This window comes from Anser brachyrhynchus (assembly GCF_964034855.1).
Source record: "Anser brachyrhynchus genome assembly, chromosome: 1".
Lineage (NCBI taxonomy): Eukaryota > Metazoa > Chordata > Aves > Anseriformes > Anatidae > Anser > Anser brachyrhynchus.
The window spans coordinates 35,838,704-35,858,986 of NC_137694.1; the positions used below are offsets into that span (position 1 = coordinate 35,838,704).

The 20,283-nt window shown below is 40.6% G+C and overlaps 1 protein-coding gene and 1 long non-coding RNA gene across 3 annotated transcripts in view; one reads left to right on the forward strand and one right to left on the reverse strand.

The window, feature by feature from the left end:
* LOC308195177 overlaps nt 1-17,461 on the forward strand; it is a 34,044-nt gene extending 16,583 nt beyond the window's left edge. Inside the window, exon 2 of the long non-coding RNA XR_013951312.1 lies at nt 9,714-17,461. This is a non-coding gene — a long non-coding RNA (uncharacterized lncRNA). The remainder of the gene's footprint in view (nt 1-9,713) is intronic.
* Nucleotides 14,637-20,283, reverse strand: part of PPM1H (protein phosphatase, Mg2+/Mn2+ dependent 1H) — a 139,189-nt gene continuing 133,542 nt past the window's right edge. For both annotated transcript variants that reach the window (XM_080592100.1, XM_080592101.1), the window contains exon 10: nt 14,637-19,716. In XM_080592100.1, coding sequence (XP_080448226.1) covers nt 19,569-19,716 — 148 coding nt within the window. In that variant the 3' untranslated portion in view covers nt 14,637-19,568. The remainder of the gene's footprint in view (nt 19,717-20,283) is intronic.

The window sequence follows — 20,283 nt, forward strand, 5'->3', positions numbered from 1 at the left end:
ATATTTTTTTCAGCAATAATTCCACTTTTCTTTTTTCAAGAAAAAAGGATAAGAATTTCTTCAAATTTTCTTTTTATTTACAAAGTAAGTTACATTCTCCAAGTGATTATGCAGTTTGGAAAACAGATCTGTACATACACATGGAAAATACTTTTCTTATAATGAATGCATCTATTCAAGCGCTTTTTCACAACTTCGCTGATGGATCTTTTACTTTTTTTAATGATTTTAACCATTCCCATGAGATGATTTTCATTAGTCTTTAAAAAAAAAAATACTGTATTTGAGAGAATCCTAGGTTCTGAAATCAGAGTAGTTTCATACATAAACTAATGAGGTCATTTTCTTGCATAAAATACATGTTTTTTTATTTTTGTTGGAACAGTATTACCTTACTGTGTAATGGATGTAAAATGTATCTCCTGAGTCAGTGTTCCTATAACATAACCCTTTCTCCCTTTTCTGAATTTGGTTACTCCTTCCTAATAGGACTACATTGCATCTCTGGTGATGCTTCTGCCTATTTCAGGTGACTTCTTAATTTATCAGCATGATACTGTATTTACAGTGACTAGACTTTTGCTCTATTCCATTTCAAACAATTTCAGTAAGAATCTGTTTTTTCTATGCCACCTCACAGTTGTTAATAAATACATTGAGAAGTGTGTTTTGGGAATGGATTCTAGTAGAACATGTTTCTAAAACTCCTTTAAGTTAATACTAACGCTAGTGCATTTCTTCTTTCTGCAAAGTTTGTTTCCCTATCAAACAAAGCTAGTTTAGTTAGTTGCACTTGATTGATGATGATGAAGTTTACTACTTAATTATTATCTTAATGGTGCTTGAAATTCTCATGGTAAGTTTAGTGTTTCATAAGAAATACAGAACTGTAAGCCCTTATACACACATGCTGTTATGTTTTAAAATAATTTATGTACTTGCCATTTCCCCGCTTTCACCTCACTTCACCTAACTGTGATCATGTAGAAAGACTGGTGGATAATTCCAGTTAAATATTGCTACTTCCTTCACTTCCCTACAAACACACATCTCTTTAAGAGAAATTCTACCTACAGCTTGTGACAACGACATACGTTTTGATGTATCCCCAAAGACAACAAAATGGGAGTGAAAGAGGAGAGACTATTAGATGGCTGAATTTTTGTATGTTTTGAATTTATTTATTTATTTATTTATTTATTTATTTATTGTATTTACCAAAAGAGAACAACTGCAAAAAGGCAAGCAACTAGTGGAAGTGATCTTTTGAATCACTGGTGTGCAGTTCAAATTGTTGAGACTGGTGAGTAAAGGAAAAATAAAGTTGGGGAACAACTTCACTTTGCTTTAGTGAGGGATGAGAAAAAGAGAAAAAAATGAAATAGAGTGGTAGACAATAAGGGGAGCGAAAGCAGCTTCAGCACAGAAGAGGACAAAATTGTGATAGTAGCTAGCACCCAATGAGTAGTGAACATGATGAATGGACTGTGAAAGACAATAGATGATGGAATGGTCTGAAGACAGAAGAAAGAAAAGATGGAGAATCTAAGGAAGGTGTAGTTAGTATTAGAAAGAGGACGTGTGTAACTGGAACTTCCTTCTAAAGAAAAATTGGTAGGCTGTAATGAGAACAGGTCCAGAAGCTAAGATAAAAATTACAGATTTGGATCTGAAAACAATAATGTTCTAATGAACAGAAGTGTACAGATTTCCTAGAAACTTCAGTGGAAATTCCCTGTTGTCTGAAGAAGGAAGGGTAAAGTTACGTTGATCAACAGATGACTCAAGAGTTGGTGCTTAGAAAAACGTTGATGGGTCACTGAGAACACAACAGAGAGTATTACTCAATGCATATGCTCAGAGATACTCTGAGATTCAACTAAGGCCCATGTAGAAGACAATTAAGTCGAGATAGAACTGTATTTACATATCATCCATGCCTACATAAACAGAAAGGGGAAGACATAGGTTATGAAGGTTCATCACATAATATGGCATAAAGACAGGCATGTTAGAGCAGCAGTGATTCTAGACAGACTTCTGGGATCAGGGGAAAAGCAAGAGACTAGTTTTAAGAAAACATTTTGTAAACTCATGAGAAGGCTTATTCAAGACAGTTGCAAAAGAACAGCAAGGGATAAAAAAAGCCCCTTCCTATTTTATGCTCCTAAATGTTTATCTAGATGTTCTTCAACTGTTTCTCTTGATCCTGACTTACAACAACTTGTTTTGGTTAACCATTGTTTTGTCATGTCATGCTACTGTTATGTGCTTTTTATTGCAGCCAAGTAGTTCTTAAGCATTTCAGCCTTTCCCATGTCTCTTGAAACAGGAAGGTAAAACAAATCCATAGTCACATGCTTGTCTGTTCTTTTTCTTTCTCAGAAGCTTGTTCTCCTTTATAATTTTACTTGCTTTTTTTTCTTCCAACCTATTACTTGGCTATGACTGGACACTTTTAACCTGACTTTCTGAGAAAACAAGATCTATGTGATTGTGCATCTGCCACCCCTTTGTTATGAACTTTGAATTCACTGGCTTATTTCATCCACATTTGGCCAACAGTGAAAAATATTAATTTTCTGAAGAAGTACAATTTCATCTAGGCATCTGCTACTGGAAAGACAAGATCGCTCTTACCAGATATCTTAAAATCCACGAGAGCTCATTTTATAGGCACAAATCCAGAAGAACCAGGCTTTACTGGTTCACATGCTCAAATCTTTCAAAATTCCTAGGCCCCATGATGCGGTTGCACCAGGTGGTGGCATTTAAGAATTTTAGCCTCGGAGACCTGGTGTTCTCAAGGCATGGTTGGGAGACCTCACCTGACAGTTAGGTGCCTGACTTTAAGTATTACTGTAATGGTAGCCTAGATATGGTGCAATGGTGGGACATTTAATGAAAACTGCTAGCATAAATGAAGCCATTTCAGTCTCTGTTGTGCCCCAGACTCTGAGGTAGTTTTCATTTTTTGGTTTGAGAGATGTTGCTGTTATATCAATACACTTTTTCATATTCTTCTATTTCCTGGCAAATCTTGGTCTCATTGTTCTGTGGTTTCCAAGTTTAATTAGTCTGATGGGGCAGAAAACATGATGAACACAGGAAAAAAAGCAGTCTAAGAAAAACACATGAAACTTGAGAGCTTTGCTAAACTAATAGGATACATGCATGAATCATTCTTGGTCCTGGTTTGAAATACTGCTGCTCATCCCCGTCTAAGGGAGTATCTACAGAAAGCATGCCAAAAATTAGCATAGGCTTTCTCAGCAGTAGTCAATGGTGAATATATATCCAAACAGTCTCTGTTCAAAAAGAAAAATTCAGCTGTTAGTAGGAAAGAGGGCATGGTGAGAACGCAAATATTTCATAGTGGTTCTTTCATAAAGTGCAGTTTTTAAGAGCATAGGATAATTATATTGAAGTTATATCTTTGGGAATTTTATTGTTACGAATAATTTCTTGAAAATTTGTATCCTCATTTGCCTAGTAATGCCGATGGCCTAATGCTAGCCACAAGAACTGATTGCGAAAGCATTGATGGTAGGAATAATGACATTAGAGATGAAGCATGTTTCCATTAAACATTGAAATTTCAGTTAAATAGCTCTGACTATATATACAACTGATGATAACCAGCAATTAGTTCCTTTCCATAGGGAAGAGACTGAAAGCAGGAAATACAGGATTCAGCATTTTTCTGTTACACGAATTCATTCCATATAAACAATCTATTTCCTTCTTCTGATCTAAAAGGCTGCTTTTGTGCATAATCACATAGTGTGTAACACGTTTATACTTATAGGTAATAGCTGTTATCCAGAAGATGGCTCTTCGCATATGAAGTGCCATCAGTGCCTTCATCCTAAAGATAAACAAGATTGATCATACATCTTTGATTTTGCAACCCTACTTTGTTTGCTACTCCTCCACCAGTTGTGTACTGTTTTCCATCTGTTGCAACATCATGCATTTGCACTCAAGCGCCTGATCACTTACAAACACTCTCTAACAGAACCCCAGTGACCCCCTCCTCTCATATCTATTAATGGCATCACTTGAAGTTGAACAAAATTGTCATTGACTTTGTGATGCGTCCTTGTGAAAGCAAAATGGAGGTTCACAAATTTTCTACCTTATTGCAGTCCTGCAGCTTCCAGACTCCACTTCGAGGATTTCTCTTACTTCTTTATTTATAAACAGTATGCTCTACACCTGGCTAATTATTAATACCTTGTTTTGTTTGTTTGTTTGTTCGTTTCTGTGGACCAAGTCAGGCTGGATATGTTATTGGAAGTAAGTCTTTTTCCAGGAAATATCAAGTAATGTTAGATCTTCTGCAAACAGTTCCACGTCTTAATGCAGTTCCATAAACTTCGTGCTAGTGATTTTCCTGATGTTGAAGGGTTGCCCAGCTGAATGAGTCCAGCGTTCCCATCAGCTGCCTGAGTTCGCTCTAGAGCTGAGCCTGCAGAGCAGTGCCATGTTCTTCCATTTAGCTCCAAGCCCATCATCTCCTTAGCTGCGGAGCTGGCGCCGCCCTATGTATGCAGGACAGCCTCTGGTCACTGTCTGTAGGCCCCGTGAGGTCCCAGAGATCAGGCGGGTGCCTTTGTGTGTCCCTGCTGACACAACACGAGTGTTTAACACATATACACCTTGGATGGAGCTGTGAGGGGCAGGAGGGCACCGTGGCAGGCTTTCTTTCTCGTTGTCACCCCTACCCACCCCACTGTCCTGCATCTCCAGCTCAAGGAGCTGCCACCATTTCCCTCACTCAGCCTCAGTCACTGAGGCAGCAGGCTTGTAGCAACCCCGCAGCCGCAGCCCCTGGGCGATCAGGGGGTGCGCGGGGCTGCAGGGTCGTGGCTGGGCCCTCTGTGAACCTGTGGGGTGCGGCCTGTGGCAGTGCTGTGGTGGCTGAGCCCTGCCAGCCCTGAACATCAGCCTCCCTGCTCCTGCCCTGCCCTGTGGATGCAGCCAGTCACCAGCTGGAGTGAAACTGTGCAAGGCTGGTGGCCCTGAGGTGTCTTAAAATGTCACCAGGGCTGTTCAGTCACATGCAGCATCTCATCCATTCTCCTCAAAATAAAGGCTGAGTCAGAAGCTGCACAGCCGTGGATGAAATGCAGCTGTGTGTTGGGTCCCGGCTCTTAGCTTGTCCCAGAAATGGGCTGGCCCCACCCATAAATGTGCTGACTCGCCTTTACAAAATGATTTCTGGTGATTTGGGAACACTGTAATAGGAAATACATAGAAGCTAGGATCCCTCTTTTTTTTTTTTTTTTTTTTGCCTTCACTGGTAATGCCCAGACTGAAACATCACACAACTTTATGCTTATTAACACACATATGCTCTTGTATCATACATCTGGCCTGCAATATCAGGCAAATTCGCTTCTAGTTTGCATAGTTTTGCACAGTTTCTTTCCTGCTGGTGCCATCCTTGCCCATAGTGGTTGCTCTTCTGCGGTGCAGATGTTTGCTGAAGCCCTGGAGCTCACCAAGAGGCTACACCTCTACATGGGTTTTAGCTGTGTGAGCTGGCTTCCGGGCATATCCTCCACTTGTGCACTGGTAAGTAAGCCACAACACAAATTCAGCTTCTCGTGGGCACCAAATTTGCTCCTACTACCCGACCCACATCAGTAAATGTGATATTTAGCTGACAGTTCTAACTCTCTCGCACACATTTTATGAATTTCTGTGGACGTTACACTTCACTAATAAGTTGCATAGCATTTTGTCTAGATTGTGTAGATTGTGTTCTATTTACTCTGTTCACTCCTTAGGCAGAGCAATGCTTTTCTTGTTCACACAACATAATCTATATATCTGGGGAGTCCAGCAACCCCCCAGTGTCCTTGTTTAAGCTATTGATATATCTAAGCTATTGCATTTTTTGTTGTGTTTTGTATGCAATTATCTAAGTGTGACTTTAATCACAGTCTTGGCCAAGCAGAGATTTCCTTCTAGCATTTTTCAGGGGAATCCCGTTTCTGGTCTTTGTAGGGGCTGGGTGTGGAAACAGCAAGGCAGGCACACTGTAAGGGAGAGCCAGAGGGTGTGCTCCAGATCTAGGAAGCAGCACAGCATCAAAGGAAGGGGATGTCTTTCACTGGTTTAATGGTAAACACACTGGCAGGTCAGAATATTTGCCTGCAGATTGGTCTTGCAGCAAAGACACTTTTTTTCTTTTTCTCCCCGCTCCCCCCCATTCAAGTGGCTCTTAGAAGTTCAAAGAAAAAGAGGAGGAGGATGTATAAGCCCGATATATCACCTCATCGGGCTTGTCAATTGTTAGATATTTTTCCAAGTTTTGATCATCTCAAATGCTCTCTCAGGTTCTTGCTAATGCAGGAATACTTTTGCAGACATACGAACTGAACAATTTTGTTTCTTAGTTGTTAATTTTCTTCCTTAAATAAATGCATTAGAAGCCAGTTGTGATCATGTATGTTCTAGTCCTGAACTGCTGGTGCTTCAGCAGTAAGTTACATAGGTTAGACTCTGAGATACCCATTAAACCATCTTTGTGACTTTTAAACAAGACAACTCCAAGACGAACAGCATTCCAGTATGTCACATGGAATATAACCCTTAAAAGACATTTTTTTTTTCCTGTGCTGATAAGTGAAGACTAGGTGTACTTTTAAATGAACCTGTAAGACTCGTTTACATCTCCATACACAGTAGTGTTGTTAGAATGAAATCAGTGCTAAATTAAGGGATTAAAAATAAATAAATAAATAAATAAATCCATATCCATTTGCTGAAAAGCAGTCATTTAGAAGTGTTCTTGATGTCTGTGCTGCTATATATGCTTACTTGTAATTTTCCAGAATTTGATCAGAACCTATCCAGACTGTGCTTTAATTGGGAAGAAGTAACCATCGTTGTTCTGGGAGGTACAGAGATGTGTTTTTAAGCAGGTCAGTGCTCTGAAGAAGAAAGCTCACTTTATTTATTTAGGAGAACCATTTCACGGGTAAAAACATTGTGTAAAAACATTTTGTATGATACATTAACTATATTTTCCCCATTAATTTGAATTTAAATAAAATAATATTGCACATAATTTATCAGATTCTCCTAATGTCTCTGTAGTGTGCCATAGGGAACGACACAACTGTGTGATGATGGCAGGAAGTGCAGGCTGACGTAGGTCTTTTTGTATTCTGCAGGTCCGTAATGTGGGCTTCAGCTTTGTTTTTATTTGCATGGGTTTTGGGTGTTGTTTTAATAGTTACCACTGGCCTCCCAAACCTTTTAGTGAAATAGGTAATTGTGTATGCATTTTTTCTTCATTTTCTTGACAATGTATATAAGATTTGTGTGGGGGAATAGCTTTTCTACATAGCTGATAATTTATTATATTGTCTTATGCTGTCTTTTCAGTTTTTAAAATAACTGTTATTATTTCACACTGGAGGGCTTAAATATTGTTTTCTGCCTTTTTTCCCCCATTGTTTGGAGAGTAACTGGACTACCTCAGTTTCAGGTCAGATAGCATTTCATCAGAACAGTGAAATGACTGTAAGCATTCATCCCCAGCGGATGAAATTCTAACCTGCAGCATTTCAGTCTCCCACCTTGAAGAGTGGCAAGACAATTACTGAGATCCTTGTAGATGGGCTTTAAAGCTGGGCATAATCCAGCAGCGAACAAAATGCATAACCCTCCAAATCAGTGACATTTAACCCAACTGCTCGTCAGCCCAGGTGAAAAGATAAAATTGGCACTCAACTGTTTCCAGCTCACTTTCCTGGTTAGTGCTGTAAATATAGGAAATAATTCTGGGGAGCTGATTTTTGTACATGTGCACATGTATGTGCCAACACACCCTATTCTGTATTCAAATTTTCTGGTGTAGGTAAACTTGTAAAGCATCTGTATTTCATTTCATGCTCCCCTTAAAAGCAGTTGTTCTGCCTGTGGAGAGAGCATTCACCTTTCCCTTTGCCTTTCATCCTTTCTGGTCTTATTTGTGCAGTGAAATTGCATCACTCAGTTGTGACATTTCAGTGGTGGAAGCTACACTCATTTTAACCAAAAGAATATCCTTCTGAAACAAAACCTAGGTATATGTACATGTCAACAGATATGCTCTATAACTTCTGTAAAGAGAACTGAATGATAAAAATAGTAAAATATGTGAAGCATTTAGGTAGTTCTGAAATCTACCCTTAAAAAAAGCAAGAGCCAGCAATCCCTTGTACCAACTTCTTTTATCTCTTCCAAAGCTATTTCTCATTTACTGTAATGCTTAACAATCCTATTTCACAGTGTGCTTTAGATTCCCAACAACAGAAAAAAAAAATACTTAAGGAAAAACAACTTGCAAATCCAAGACCAGGCATGTATTTGTGTGCAGTTCTAAATGAAGCTTTACCATTTCTTAACTAATGAGGATCTTCTCCATGTGGAATAAATTCTTAGTACTTAGCAGCATTAGTAATGCTTCAAGAAAAAAAAAAAGTATTTAAAATGGTTCAGTTGCCAACTGTCTTTGACTGTCTCGGTAAGACGTTGAAACAGACCTTCTGCTCTAAATTAATAAGGCCAATCTCAAACACACAAAGCCCAGAATGACCGATCATTCTTCTGGTGTCCTCGCTATCTTTACTGAGGTCAGATAAATCACTTTCAAGCTGTTAAATCAATGATCATAAATTAGGGCTCTGTTTTTACAGCGCCTTGTGGGAAATTCTCATGGTTAAATTAATCTAACAGCTGCAGTGAAGAGCACCTCCCACAAGATCATGTCAAAAGTTCTCTCCCCCCCACCCCCTTTTTTTTGTGTTAAAGGGGAAAAATGCCTGAATTATTTGTTTTTACCTAGCGCACAAAATGGAATCCCTCGGTCTGTCCCTGCTAATTCATGTTTCAATTGTACCCAGCTGTTTAAATTGCACTGCGCAGAGATTGCCTTGATCCCCAGGTGCTGGTACTCCATCTGTGCTGCTCCGAGAGACTATTTACAGCAGAGGTTAGGCCAGCGATTGCTGGGATGGAAAACTCATTTCTCAGCCTGGCTTTTATTTACACTCTTATTAAAGATCCTTTCACTCATGCTGGAATGGCAGCTAGTGGCTGCACTGAGCATTTGGCGTTGAGCCAAGCAGCGAAATTACCATGTCGATGAAAGATAGCCCGCTTCCATTTTAACCTTTCACTGTTCTCCCCTTTCCATCTATATTTGCATGAAGAAGGATGATTATTGAAAGAGATAGGGGGACAAAGGGATGAGAGAATCCTTGTCAGCTGAGCTTTTCAAGGGATAAGCCAATGGTTTGTGACCAATTTGGAAAAATCTTTACTGCCTTATTAATTTCCTACTCCTTTCCCTTAATTGCTATTAGAGTTTATTTTCACATGAAGCAACAGAGCTGCTCATGCTCTGCTCCTTTCCTCCCCCCACTGCTTCCCCGTGCCTTATGAGCACAACCCTGGGATATGTCTGCAACGTTGAGGTTTCTCCTTCATCCCCAATGCAGGTCACACAGAGCCACAGCAACACCCACAAAACGCTTTTCCTATGAATATGCCTCTTAGAAATGAATCGCCTTCCTGGGAGCAAGTGGCTCGTTGCTCACAGCATGTCACACCACCGGGGAGGGCAGGGGAGGGTGCGTGCACAGTTGGTGGGGGAGGCTGGCATGTTACAGACCTGGCTGCACTTAAACAAATGAAAATAACTGTTTATCCAGAAAACTCAGCACATCTGTTTTGGGGAGCAACACAGGCTTGGCAAAAAGCACCAGAATCCACCTCAGCTGTTGTGAGACAACAACCCACCATCCTGAGCGCCAGCTACAGCACAGCACAACGAGGACAAGAGCCCCAGATCCTCAAGCCACGCTACCAGACTCCATTCATGAGACAGACAGCCCGTGCACTTCAGTATAGCCATGCTGCAGGTTCTTGACTGCTACCAAAGCAGTGCTTGTCTTTCTCTTTACCTTCCCGGACAGCAGGAGAGGAGTCTATTTTCCATTTTCCTGGGTGGAGGAGCAGAGCAGTGGCTGTACTGAGAGGTTTACAAGACTTGGTGTTCTTGCTCCTGATCCTATTTTGGATAGTGTGCAAATATTAGCTTTCATATATTAAAAAAAAAAAAAAGAAAAAGAAGAAAGAAAAAAAAAAGGCAGTATTTCCTGCAGGATTTAACCTTCTACCTAGCTGCTTCTGTCCTACTGTTGTTTAGCCACGCGACCACTCTTTAACCTCACAGGTCACCAACAGTCATCTCTGCTCATGCCCAGGAGGCTCAAATGCCTGCTGCTGGCCGGGTGCCAGCGGCTGATGGGGACCAAGCACCTAAAAGATGGAGGGTTTGTTAACAAAAGCACAAATGTGGACGTGGTTGTATTCTGGGTAACAGATAGCTAAAAAGGGGGTGTTTGCAGACCACCGCTTTCTTTCAGCCCCTGGAACATGCACAAACAGAGCACACTTTCCCATATCTTAGTTGCTGTTCAAAGTTCCTTGCTATATTTTTTCATACATAGATGCAGAAAATTGAATTCATAAGTCTATATAAAATATGTTATAGATAATACATACAAATTATATAATTAATATATAAATATAACATTATGTATGTGCTTATTTACCAGCACTCAGTCTGTGCCATTCAGCTAACTTCAGCACTTCAGGTTAGTTGGGTTTTGTCCTTTGCAATTCCCAACTGATCGAGTGCCTGAGCACCCCTCTGTCTGCTTTCCCAGTGAAGCTATCAGCAGGGAAATTTTGCAGAAGCGGTAGCAGAGAAGCATTACTTGGAAGTTTTACATAACTGTAATCTTTATTTTTTTTTTTTTTTTTTTTTTTTTTAATTTTGGAGCTAAACAGACCTTCTCTAAAACACCATTCTCAGAAAAATGTAACCACAGAAAGATTTACTGTCTGAGCATTGTGTTTAATATTTTTCCCATTCATAAAATACTTGTATGTCTGGACATGAGACTCAGTTTGAAGGGTGTGTTTTGCTTCTTGTCTGGCTCATTTAAACTGCTTATATGCTAGTGCTCAAGCAGAGAAGGGGGAAGAATGATGTCCCATCTCTTATAAAATATTATAAAGGCTCAGATGGAAAATAACATTGCATGACTGCTGGTAGACAACAAGTACTAAAAGGTGTGTGCATGCTTGCATGTGTGTAAAGACCACCAAACTATTTATTTGGCTGAGAGCAACGTGAACTTCTTCCTCAGCAAATGCAGCATAAGAAGTTTATTGCTTGTTGTTGGAGTACCTTGTTCTCAGCGAGCTGAGGTGCAGTTGACATTTGGCTGCCAGCTTGGGAGAGCTGGAGGATGATAATAAGATGTTTGGTGCAATTACCAGTGCTACCTACCCAGGAACAAAAGTAAACAGGCACAACTCGAGGATGAGCGCAGCTTTCAGCGTCAAGGTCTAACTCACTTGAGGATGTAGCAGTTCCCTGCTTTTTGTACATTCTTTGGCGATTTCCTACTTAAATAATTGGTTTGTCTGCTTCTAGATCTAGGAGAAACGCAACTGGATTTGGCATCCTCTCGCCTACCCCATCCCATCCCAGTACGTGCTAGGATATTGCCCTGTACTGTGGAACAGCTGCCACAGCCCACAGCCGCTGAGGCTCTCCAGCTGCAACGGGGTTTAGGATTAAAAATTGAACTAACACACATTTCAGAGCTCTGGATGGGCAGACGCAGTCTGAATTTTGGAAAAGAGCAAAATGACTGCAGGTGTGCCAGTTGCTTTTACATCCCTGTCTTTTATTGAATATTATACTGTGCAGCGAAACTGAGGAACAGTTTGTGCTACTTGATGAAGAGGCTGTCTTGTTATTTGTCTATAACAGCTACTTTCATGGGAAAAGTGTGTTTTCTTGTAATTTTACTTCAATATATTGCAGTGTCTCTATGCTTGTCTTACCTTCCTAAAGAAAAAAAAACAGCAAAATTTCATTGTTTTCTGCTTAGTCCCTGAAAAATTGTAGCAATAACTACAGAAATAAGTGACAATTATCACACTGGAAGCCAAAAGCTTCATCTGAGCTTGTGTGGCTCTTCCAGCCAGCTCTTCAGTTACTGAGAAGTAGTTTCCCTACAGAATAGTTGGGCCGAAGAACTGGGGCAACAAGGTTCAAAAATAGAGCCCTCCAAAAATCAACTAAAACCCATAAAAGTTTTCCTTTTAAAGTAGGAGAATTCACATATTACATGCATGTATGGTTTCATTTTGAGGTAATGAGCCACATTAAGTAAAAGATAAAAAAGGAATTGTTTCCCTTTCCGCTGGGCTTCCCTTCGGCTAGCAGTGGTTTCTGCGTTGCTGGTGAGCATCAGCTGCCACGGGAGATGAGAGGTGGGGAGAGGTGAAGAGCCAAAGGCTCAGTGGTTCTTCCAAAACAACGGCTACCTGCTCCAAAATATTTTAAATTAAAGAGGAGCATGGTAAGGAGAAGGAAGGAAGGAAAAATAACACCCACAGCATAAATGAACCCTATGCTGGGGTAGAGCCTGCAGGGAAATGTCTTGACTTACCATAGAAAAGAAAAAATAAATAAATAAATAAAGACATACACACACAGAAACACACAGAGTGGTAAATCCAGGGATGAGTGTTGGGTTTAGGGGCGATACCAGATCATTACAGTCAGTTGTAGAGCTGTCTTTACAGAACACCATGAAGGATTGCCTTCTATTGCTTGAGGGAATAACTGCTCAGGAGTAAAGGTCAGGGACATTTTGACTCTTTAGAGACTGAGATATTATGCAGTAATACGCCCAAGAAAAACAATGCAGTTCTAATCTTAGGTGGCCTAAAATTCATGAGGGTTCAGAGATCTCATCAGTCTATGCATCTAAATAATCAGTCTTAAATTAGCTGCAGGAAAGATCTAATTATTTTTTCTACTGCAGCTTCCTCCCTCTCCCCTTAGTATTTTGTGGCAGAGTGCTGAAGAATATTCCTGCAGCTTCAAATTCATGATTAATTATTCTTAAATTATTAAACAGGAGTCTCTGAATCATCCTTTCTCTACCTGTAGACACGTTTTGTCTACCTTGATCGTATGCCTTTTATTAGCCTTGTCCTCAAAGCACAATATTTCCTCAGGTCACTGTATCTACCTAAAAAGTTATGCCATCCTCTGTTTTGCAAACTGGAAGAACCTACTTTAAAAAATAAATAAATAAATAAATAAATCCTTCATCTTTCCTTCTAATAAGAACAGGATGTGCAGTAACTTCGGTTTACATAAGCATTCCTGGAAAGCACGAGTGTGACTCTGGAATCAATAAAAGCTGCAGTGTAAGAGTATAAAAAAGTAAACTTTTTGTGAAGGTATGTTGCTGTATAGGGGTACATTAAGAAGACAAAACTTCAGGCCTCTGTTTTACAGCAACTGCACAAAATACAATAAATTACTGGGCTTGTTCCCTTCTATAGCTTTAGGTAACAATGTACATTCAGTATAAGAATATGAAAGTATTATTGCACTTACTGCATATAGGGATTATAGAAACTGATGTCCACATCTGAAGACTTGTATCTATTACCTAAAAATGAAAATAATGAGCCTTACTTGAGCTACAGTCTGACACAATTTAGGGTCTAAGAGACGCAAAAGCAATAGCACGATGCAGAGCATGCTCCTTTAGGCGCACTTGGCGTGGGACAGCACCCTGTCACTGCACACTACCGACACTGATTTATTCAGCTTGCACTAGTGAGGCCGGCAAAGCTACTCCAAAGTGTATTTGGACTGTAATTTTAAACCTGACTCAGTGGTCTGAGTGCAGTAGTAAATGGTAGGACTTAGAGGAGAGTAAGAAGAACCAGGCTGAAAACAACAAATCCTTCATCCTTGCTCTGTTACGCTCAGTTAACACACCGGGCACATGCAGCATTTTAAAAACTGGGGTAGCACTGGTGACACAGAAGAAATGTGTTCGCTGCTCTTAAAATAATAATGGGGAGAAGTAGTAGTGCTACAAGGCAACATCTGAAGAGGCAAACAGCAAACAGCACGCCCAGATCTCATCCCTGTGCTACATAAGGACATTGCCAATGGCTGTGCTGGTACAGTGCAAAGAGGCAGGTGTTACCTCCCGCCTCTTCTGTACCTTCAGCTACAGCTTTGGTTGCTGAATTACCATGACGACTTGCTTCGATGGAATCAATGAATCGGCTTCGGTTTCACTCTAATAAAAACTTTGGAATGGAATTTGAGATGGTGATTCCTGAGAAACTGGGGAGGAAAAACATATCCCAACTGCACTGTCATTTCAGAACTTGCACCCAATTTTTCATACCACAGACAGCGGAGAGCTGAGCACTCTGCATAGCTCTTCATTGAGTCAAACACAGCAGCTGGCAACCCGAGCAATGAATCATAACCTAAAAGCAGCGTGCAGCTCACAGGGCTCTCCTACAGCTGAACTCCTCCGGATCACCCCATACGCTGAGGCACCTCTCAGGGATCTACTTCGTTAGATCTGGTGTGAGAACTCTCATCAAGGACTTGGCCTTTCCCTGGTAAAACACTGTGTGCTGCTTGACTGTGCTGCGCAATTAATACACAAGGAGACTCAGGTACTCTTCAGGACAGTCAGAATAATAATGGTTATAGATATAGATGTATATATATAATTTAAAATTTTATTTAAAATTTTGCGCATACACTTCTTCAGCATCCTCCTCTTTTTTTTTTTCATTGCACTGAAAAGTTTCAAAAAACACAAAATATATCCCTTTACTAAACATTTTTTTTTGTTCTTAGGTTACAAAAAGATTAACATTTCACAGTCACAAAGCATAAGTACATTGGTCCAAAACATCTTCCTCCAGCAGGTCCTCCATTCTTCAGGACATATAAAACCTAGAGAGTTTTACAGGTCTCAAAATAAGATGACTTGTCCAATGAAGGGAAGAAAACAGTGACGGCTATTAAAAAAAAAATCCCAAACAAAAATAAGATACCTATGAAAGAACATCACCAGCAACAGTTAAAAAATAAAAAGAAAAAATAACAATAATAAAAAAATGAGACTGGAGGTGGACAAGGGCATCCTCCTTCAAGTACGTCACAGGTAGAAATACAGCAGCACAGTTACAGCATTGTTTGGTCACGCTCTATGACAGCCACATCACTAAGTCTGCATCTAAGACATGTGGAGGAAAACTATTTACACACCGAGAATGTCAGGGAGGAACAACAGTTCTGCAGAGTTTGCAGCTCCTGTTTGATACAAGCGTTGAAATTATTTGCACATAAGATAAAAAAAAAAAAAAAGGCAGCAAAATGCTGATGCAGGAAGAAACACAGAAGATTGGCTTGGAGTGTGTAGTGTTCTTTAAAACCTAGTAAAAGCTCAAAGCCAAAACATCAAGTGCAGTTCTTAGTTCTTCAAAAATATCTTGGAGACACAGAGTCTACCGCATCTCATAGACCTCACCTGTCGTATTTTAATATGGAATCAACTTCAACATGAAAAAGCATGGCTAATGGCAGGCCATGACCGCTTTCCTTTAGCTTGTTAGACCTGTTGCTCTTCAGAAGTCCTTTTATTAAAAACATTTTCTCTCTCCAGCATGAGGCCATTGAAAATTAGCCCACTTGGACAACAAACTTCTGTGTTCATACGGGAAGCATCACTGCATTAATTTTACAAAAGACAGTTGCATGCGTCACTTAAGGTGTAAATGAAATTCTGAACTGCTGTCTTCATCTAATTAAGTAAGGGTGAGTTCAGGCTGTAGTGTGAGAGAAAACCTCTGAAATGTCTGCCCTACATTCTGCAACAGCATTCACAGGGGAATGGTAGAAGCTTCTTGGGTCTGGGTTTCTAGAAATTGGACTGGACCAGGCACCAGAAGGCAATGTTAGATGGCGTTGTCTGCTATTCTGAGCTATGTGGCATACTATTTCCTTCCCTTGCTGGCGTCCAAGGAATGAAAACTTGCCTAGCTTTCTGAGCAGTGCCAACGCACTGGCAAGGATACAGCACTGTGCAACGGCAGCGCTAATACAGATGTAACTCAGGGCTGAGGCTCCTTGCTGCTCACACTTAAACAATTTTGGATACTAAGAGAACTTCAATAGCCAAAAAAAACACCAACAAAAACATAGTGCTGACGGCATCAGGCAGTGACTAAGATGATGTGCCAAGGACCTAAGATTTGGACTTGGTGCCTAACTTGCTCCAGTTCGAGATGAGCTCCTGATTTCAGAGATTCCCTGAGCAGCAGAGCAGCTACAAGTCTGAACGTGGCCGTATCCATCCTGTGTCTAACTGAAAAATGGCATTGTGCATTGTGGACCACAGCAACCCTTCCTCCCTGCCGTCAGTGATTTCTAATGCTGTGACTCCCCAGTAATGCACTCTGTGATGAAGTAGGGAATGCGCTTAGTTATACCAGCTTCACACAAACCTCCCCAACAAATGGCTCCTGCTTCCTAGTCGTGCCATGCTTTGGCGTGTAGATGTATTCATACCATGCTGTGAAGCAGAGCACAGAGCACAGTGCAGGCATGTAGGAAGCTCCTAATGAAGGCGAGTAGAAGTGAGAGCCCAGGTGCTAAAGCGGCGTATCAGAGATGAACCAGCGACACTCAGGGTAGGCAAGCCTGTAAATGTGTAACGGGGACTTTGTAAAGAAGCAAAACAAAAAAACATCACAGCATAGTTTCAGTCACATACATCTGAGTAGAAAGCTTTTTATTACTCTTGAAAATTTTCAGAATTGATGCTAATTGATGTTAATTGTTGATCCTGTGCTTCTGCCCTTTCCAGGAGAAGAGCTCATAGCTAACACAACTTGACTCAGGTAGGCGCAGCAGCTGCAGAGAAGCAGGCTGACTGATGGCAATGCCTCAGGTGAACAGCAAAACTGGAGGCTGACGCACAAAGCCATACTAGTGCCTGCGAGATTTTGCTCTGAAAACTGATCCCTGAATTTGCTCCCACCGAGTCATGCACTCTGCTGCCCCATCTCTCTAGGGGTACATTTAAAAACACCACTGAAAGAGAAGATGCATTTTCCATTGCCTTGAAATTTCACTTTTAAATTTTGGCTGATGCTATCCCGGAAATTAATTTCTACCACATTGTACTCAGTGGTTTTATAATGACTGGTGTGAATGCTGACACCATGTTACTGAATAATGAAGACTAACACATGGGTACCAAAATATTTGACTCTGGCTTGTAGCTGGTAAGAGCAAGCATCAGCTTCTTTGCTGTTCACGTGACTTCGGAGGAATTGCCATTAGTTTCTTCATTAAAGAGGATCTTTATTGCTAAAGGACTACACAACTGCATTTGCAAAGAGACAACAGGAGTTACACAGAGCATGAAAAGCATGTTTACAAGTTTATTAGGCCAAAAAAAAAAAAAAAGACTGCAAGAGAAGATCTCTTGCTTGAACTTCAAAACATACGTGGGGCCATGTGAAAAATACTCTAGACTCCAAACCTGCCGATCTCTTTTCACCCATTTGCTCATACAAAAAGATGTAAAGGGGAAAAAATAAAAAGGAATAGATAGTGTGATAACACATAATCAGATACACGGTTGATTTATACTGAAGCTCTAGAACATAAAACCTCAGTGTTCTGCACAGCTTTATCATATGCAGGCACTGGGGCATGCATGGAAGTTTCCAGGCTAAAATCATGCAGTTTGCTGCATGTGTGAGCCATCACACACTCCGCATCGGCTCAGCTCATCTCTGAAACTCCTACTGGGTCTAGAGACTTAGAGAAGGGCATTTGAAATTCTCTGAGAATGTTGCACACGTACTTTTGGATGCAATCAAATAAAGCATCTGGGCAGCTATACCAAACAGCACTGTTCTTTGTTTACATAGCACGTTATAAATTATAAAACTGGCAAGCTCTAAGCTACTCCTGTTCAGGAGAAAGTCTGCACACCTCAGGGAGCACAAAGGACACAGCATCCTCCTCTTAGAGCTGGCAGTTTCTCCTTTAGAAAGGATATAACATTTGTGAGATGCCCAGTCAGTGCTCTGCAATTATGTCAGCTCCCTGTCTTTTGGCTATTCAAGAAGTAGCTTTTATGTACAAGCCAGATTAGCAGCTCCAAAAGAACGTGGTCTGGGAGCAATTTAGGTTGAATCTGGCTCCCCAGCTGACACATCTGCCTATATATGAGAACCTTCCTTTTTTTTTTTTTTTTTTAATTGCAGCCAATGAAGTGAAGAGCTGTCTGTCTGAAGAGCAGGCAGCTAGGTTAAGCTGCAGATTTGCTCAGTTGTTACTCCCTTGGACTTGCTTTTACTCCAATAACGTACTCAGGTTTTCTTTATTTAAATCAATTCAGTACTGCTAAGAAAAAAGCTGATGAAGCTAGTGAAGGGTGAAGGGCTGGTAACTATCACAGTGATCTTTTGATCCTCAACTACAGTCCTCAACAACTGAGAGGACAGAAAGTTATAAGCTGACACTTTCTGATCGCCAAGTCAAGCAGGAAGCAGGAATATGCTGAATAGTAAGTGAGGCAGGAAGAAGTGAAATCATTCTTAAACAGATCACTATCTGTGTACCCAAACTGATAACCAGAACAATATCGTCACTTCAAGTAGAAATCCAGCCGAAAATATACTCAGGAGCCCAAATAAATTTACCGAATCCCAGCTGATGCAAAAGCTGTGTGTTCAGGGATCCTTTCAACAGGATAAGGCAGACAGACCCATTCAATGAATGAAAATCTCTGATCCCAAAGAAACCACGACCTCCAGGTAAACATCACATAAAGCTGAGTTTGCTTGCTCTGTATAAGCATGGTATACACACAACAGGGAATCTCGACAAATAATTCCTCGCATCAGAACAAATCTTGCAGTACAAGACTGTGACCTATTTCTCCTGGACAATTTTGCAGCTGGCTGTTTTAGCTGCAGTAAACAGGTATAGTCGCACTAAAAACGATTTCAGTTTTCCTACTAAAATACAGGAGTATAGTCTACTGAAGAAGAGACGAGAGGAAAAATGGGGATTCAAAGGATTACACGAGTTTGCAGTTGTCCATAGGTAAGTCATGAAAGCAACTTTTTGGAAGAAGAAAACTTTTGAGTCTCATATATATATATATCTATAAAAGTACTTTTAAATGAGATGTAACCCAAGTCACTACTCTGAATATCTGGGGTTAGACTTCAGGAGTCTCCATGGCTTCTGATACCCACCTCTACTTTCAGAACTGAAATGGCTCTTCCAAGCTACATAGTAAACTGAAAAAAATTAACTCATATTTCATGTCTTCACCTGGAGGGATGACAGAATCCATAATATGCTAGCAGCATTTAAATCCCATTCCCGTTAAGCACCAAAACCTTTTCTATAGGGGAGTTGTAATCTTAAGGGTTATCTTTAATCATATACAGTATATGTGCAGAGCCCTGCCTTTCGGGCAGAAAAATACCCCTCCAGCATTAGCTTTGAACAGATTACATCAGTTGGAGATGTCCCGGTCAGATCACCAAAAACACATCGTCTCTTAGAGGCCCTTCCTGAAAAGATCCCCTTTCCGCAACCGCTCCCGATGCTACTCTCACGACTGCTTGTTCCCGTGTATTAAAGGAATGACGTAGACAGAGATGTCATCTCCAGAGCCCAGCCTGTCGTTGGAGATTCGCCAGCCCCGGTCCTTCAGCACTCCCCTGGCTCGCATCACCAGGTCCTGCGCCGCCAGCGTGTACCTGTGGAGAAGGCAGAACACAGCCAGGGAGGGCGAGCGTTATGACCCAGCTTGGTGAAGAAAGCCTGGAGACTTACATTTGTCAGGTACAAGGACAAGTTACTCAGAAGCAGAGAAATGGTAAGCACAACATCCCCACAAAGCAATTGTTCATAATTCAGTAGCAGTTTTTGTCTCAGAAGGTATTTCACAGGCAATGATCAATCAAAAAGCGACCGGTCATTTTAAGTGCCCAAATTCACAAGTTTTCAGAAAATATTAAAAAAAAAATGCTTTAACAAGTTAAGTTTCTAGGAGTAGTCCAAAAAATTGAGGACACAAGTAACTCTGCTTGTTTACTGAGACCTACACTTGGGGACTGAAACACCTGGAGATAAATATGGGTTTACTCATTCCATAGACAAACTGTAATAAAGAATGTGATTTGAAAACAAGCAATATTTAAAAATAAAATCCGAATTGCCCTTTAAACCAAGTAGATAAGCTATTTTCCTTGACTATAAGAATGATTTTTGAATTTCTTTTATAGTGAAACCAGAAAAAGAAACTTAATACAGCCAGATTCACA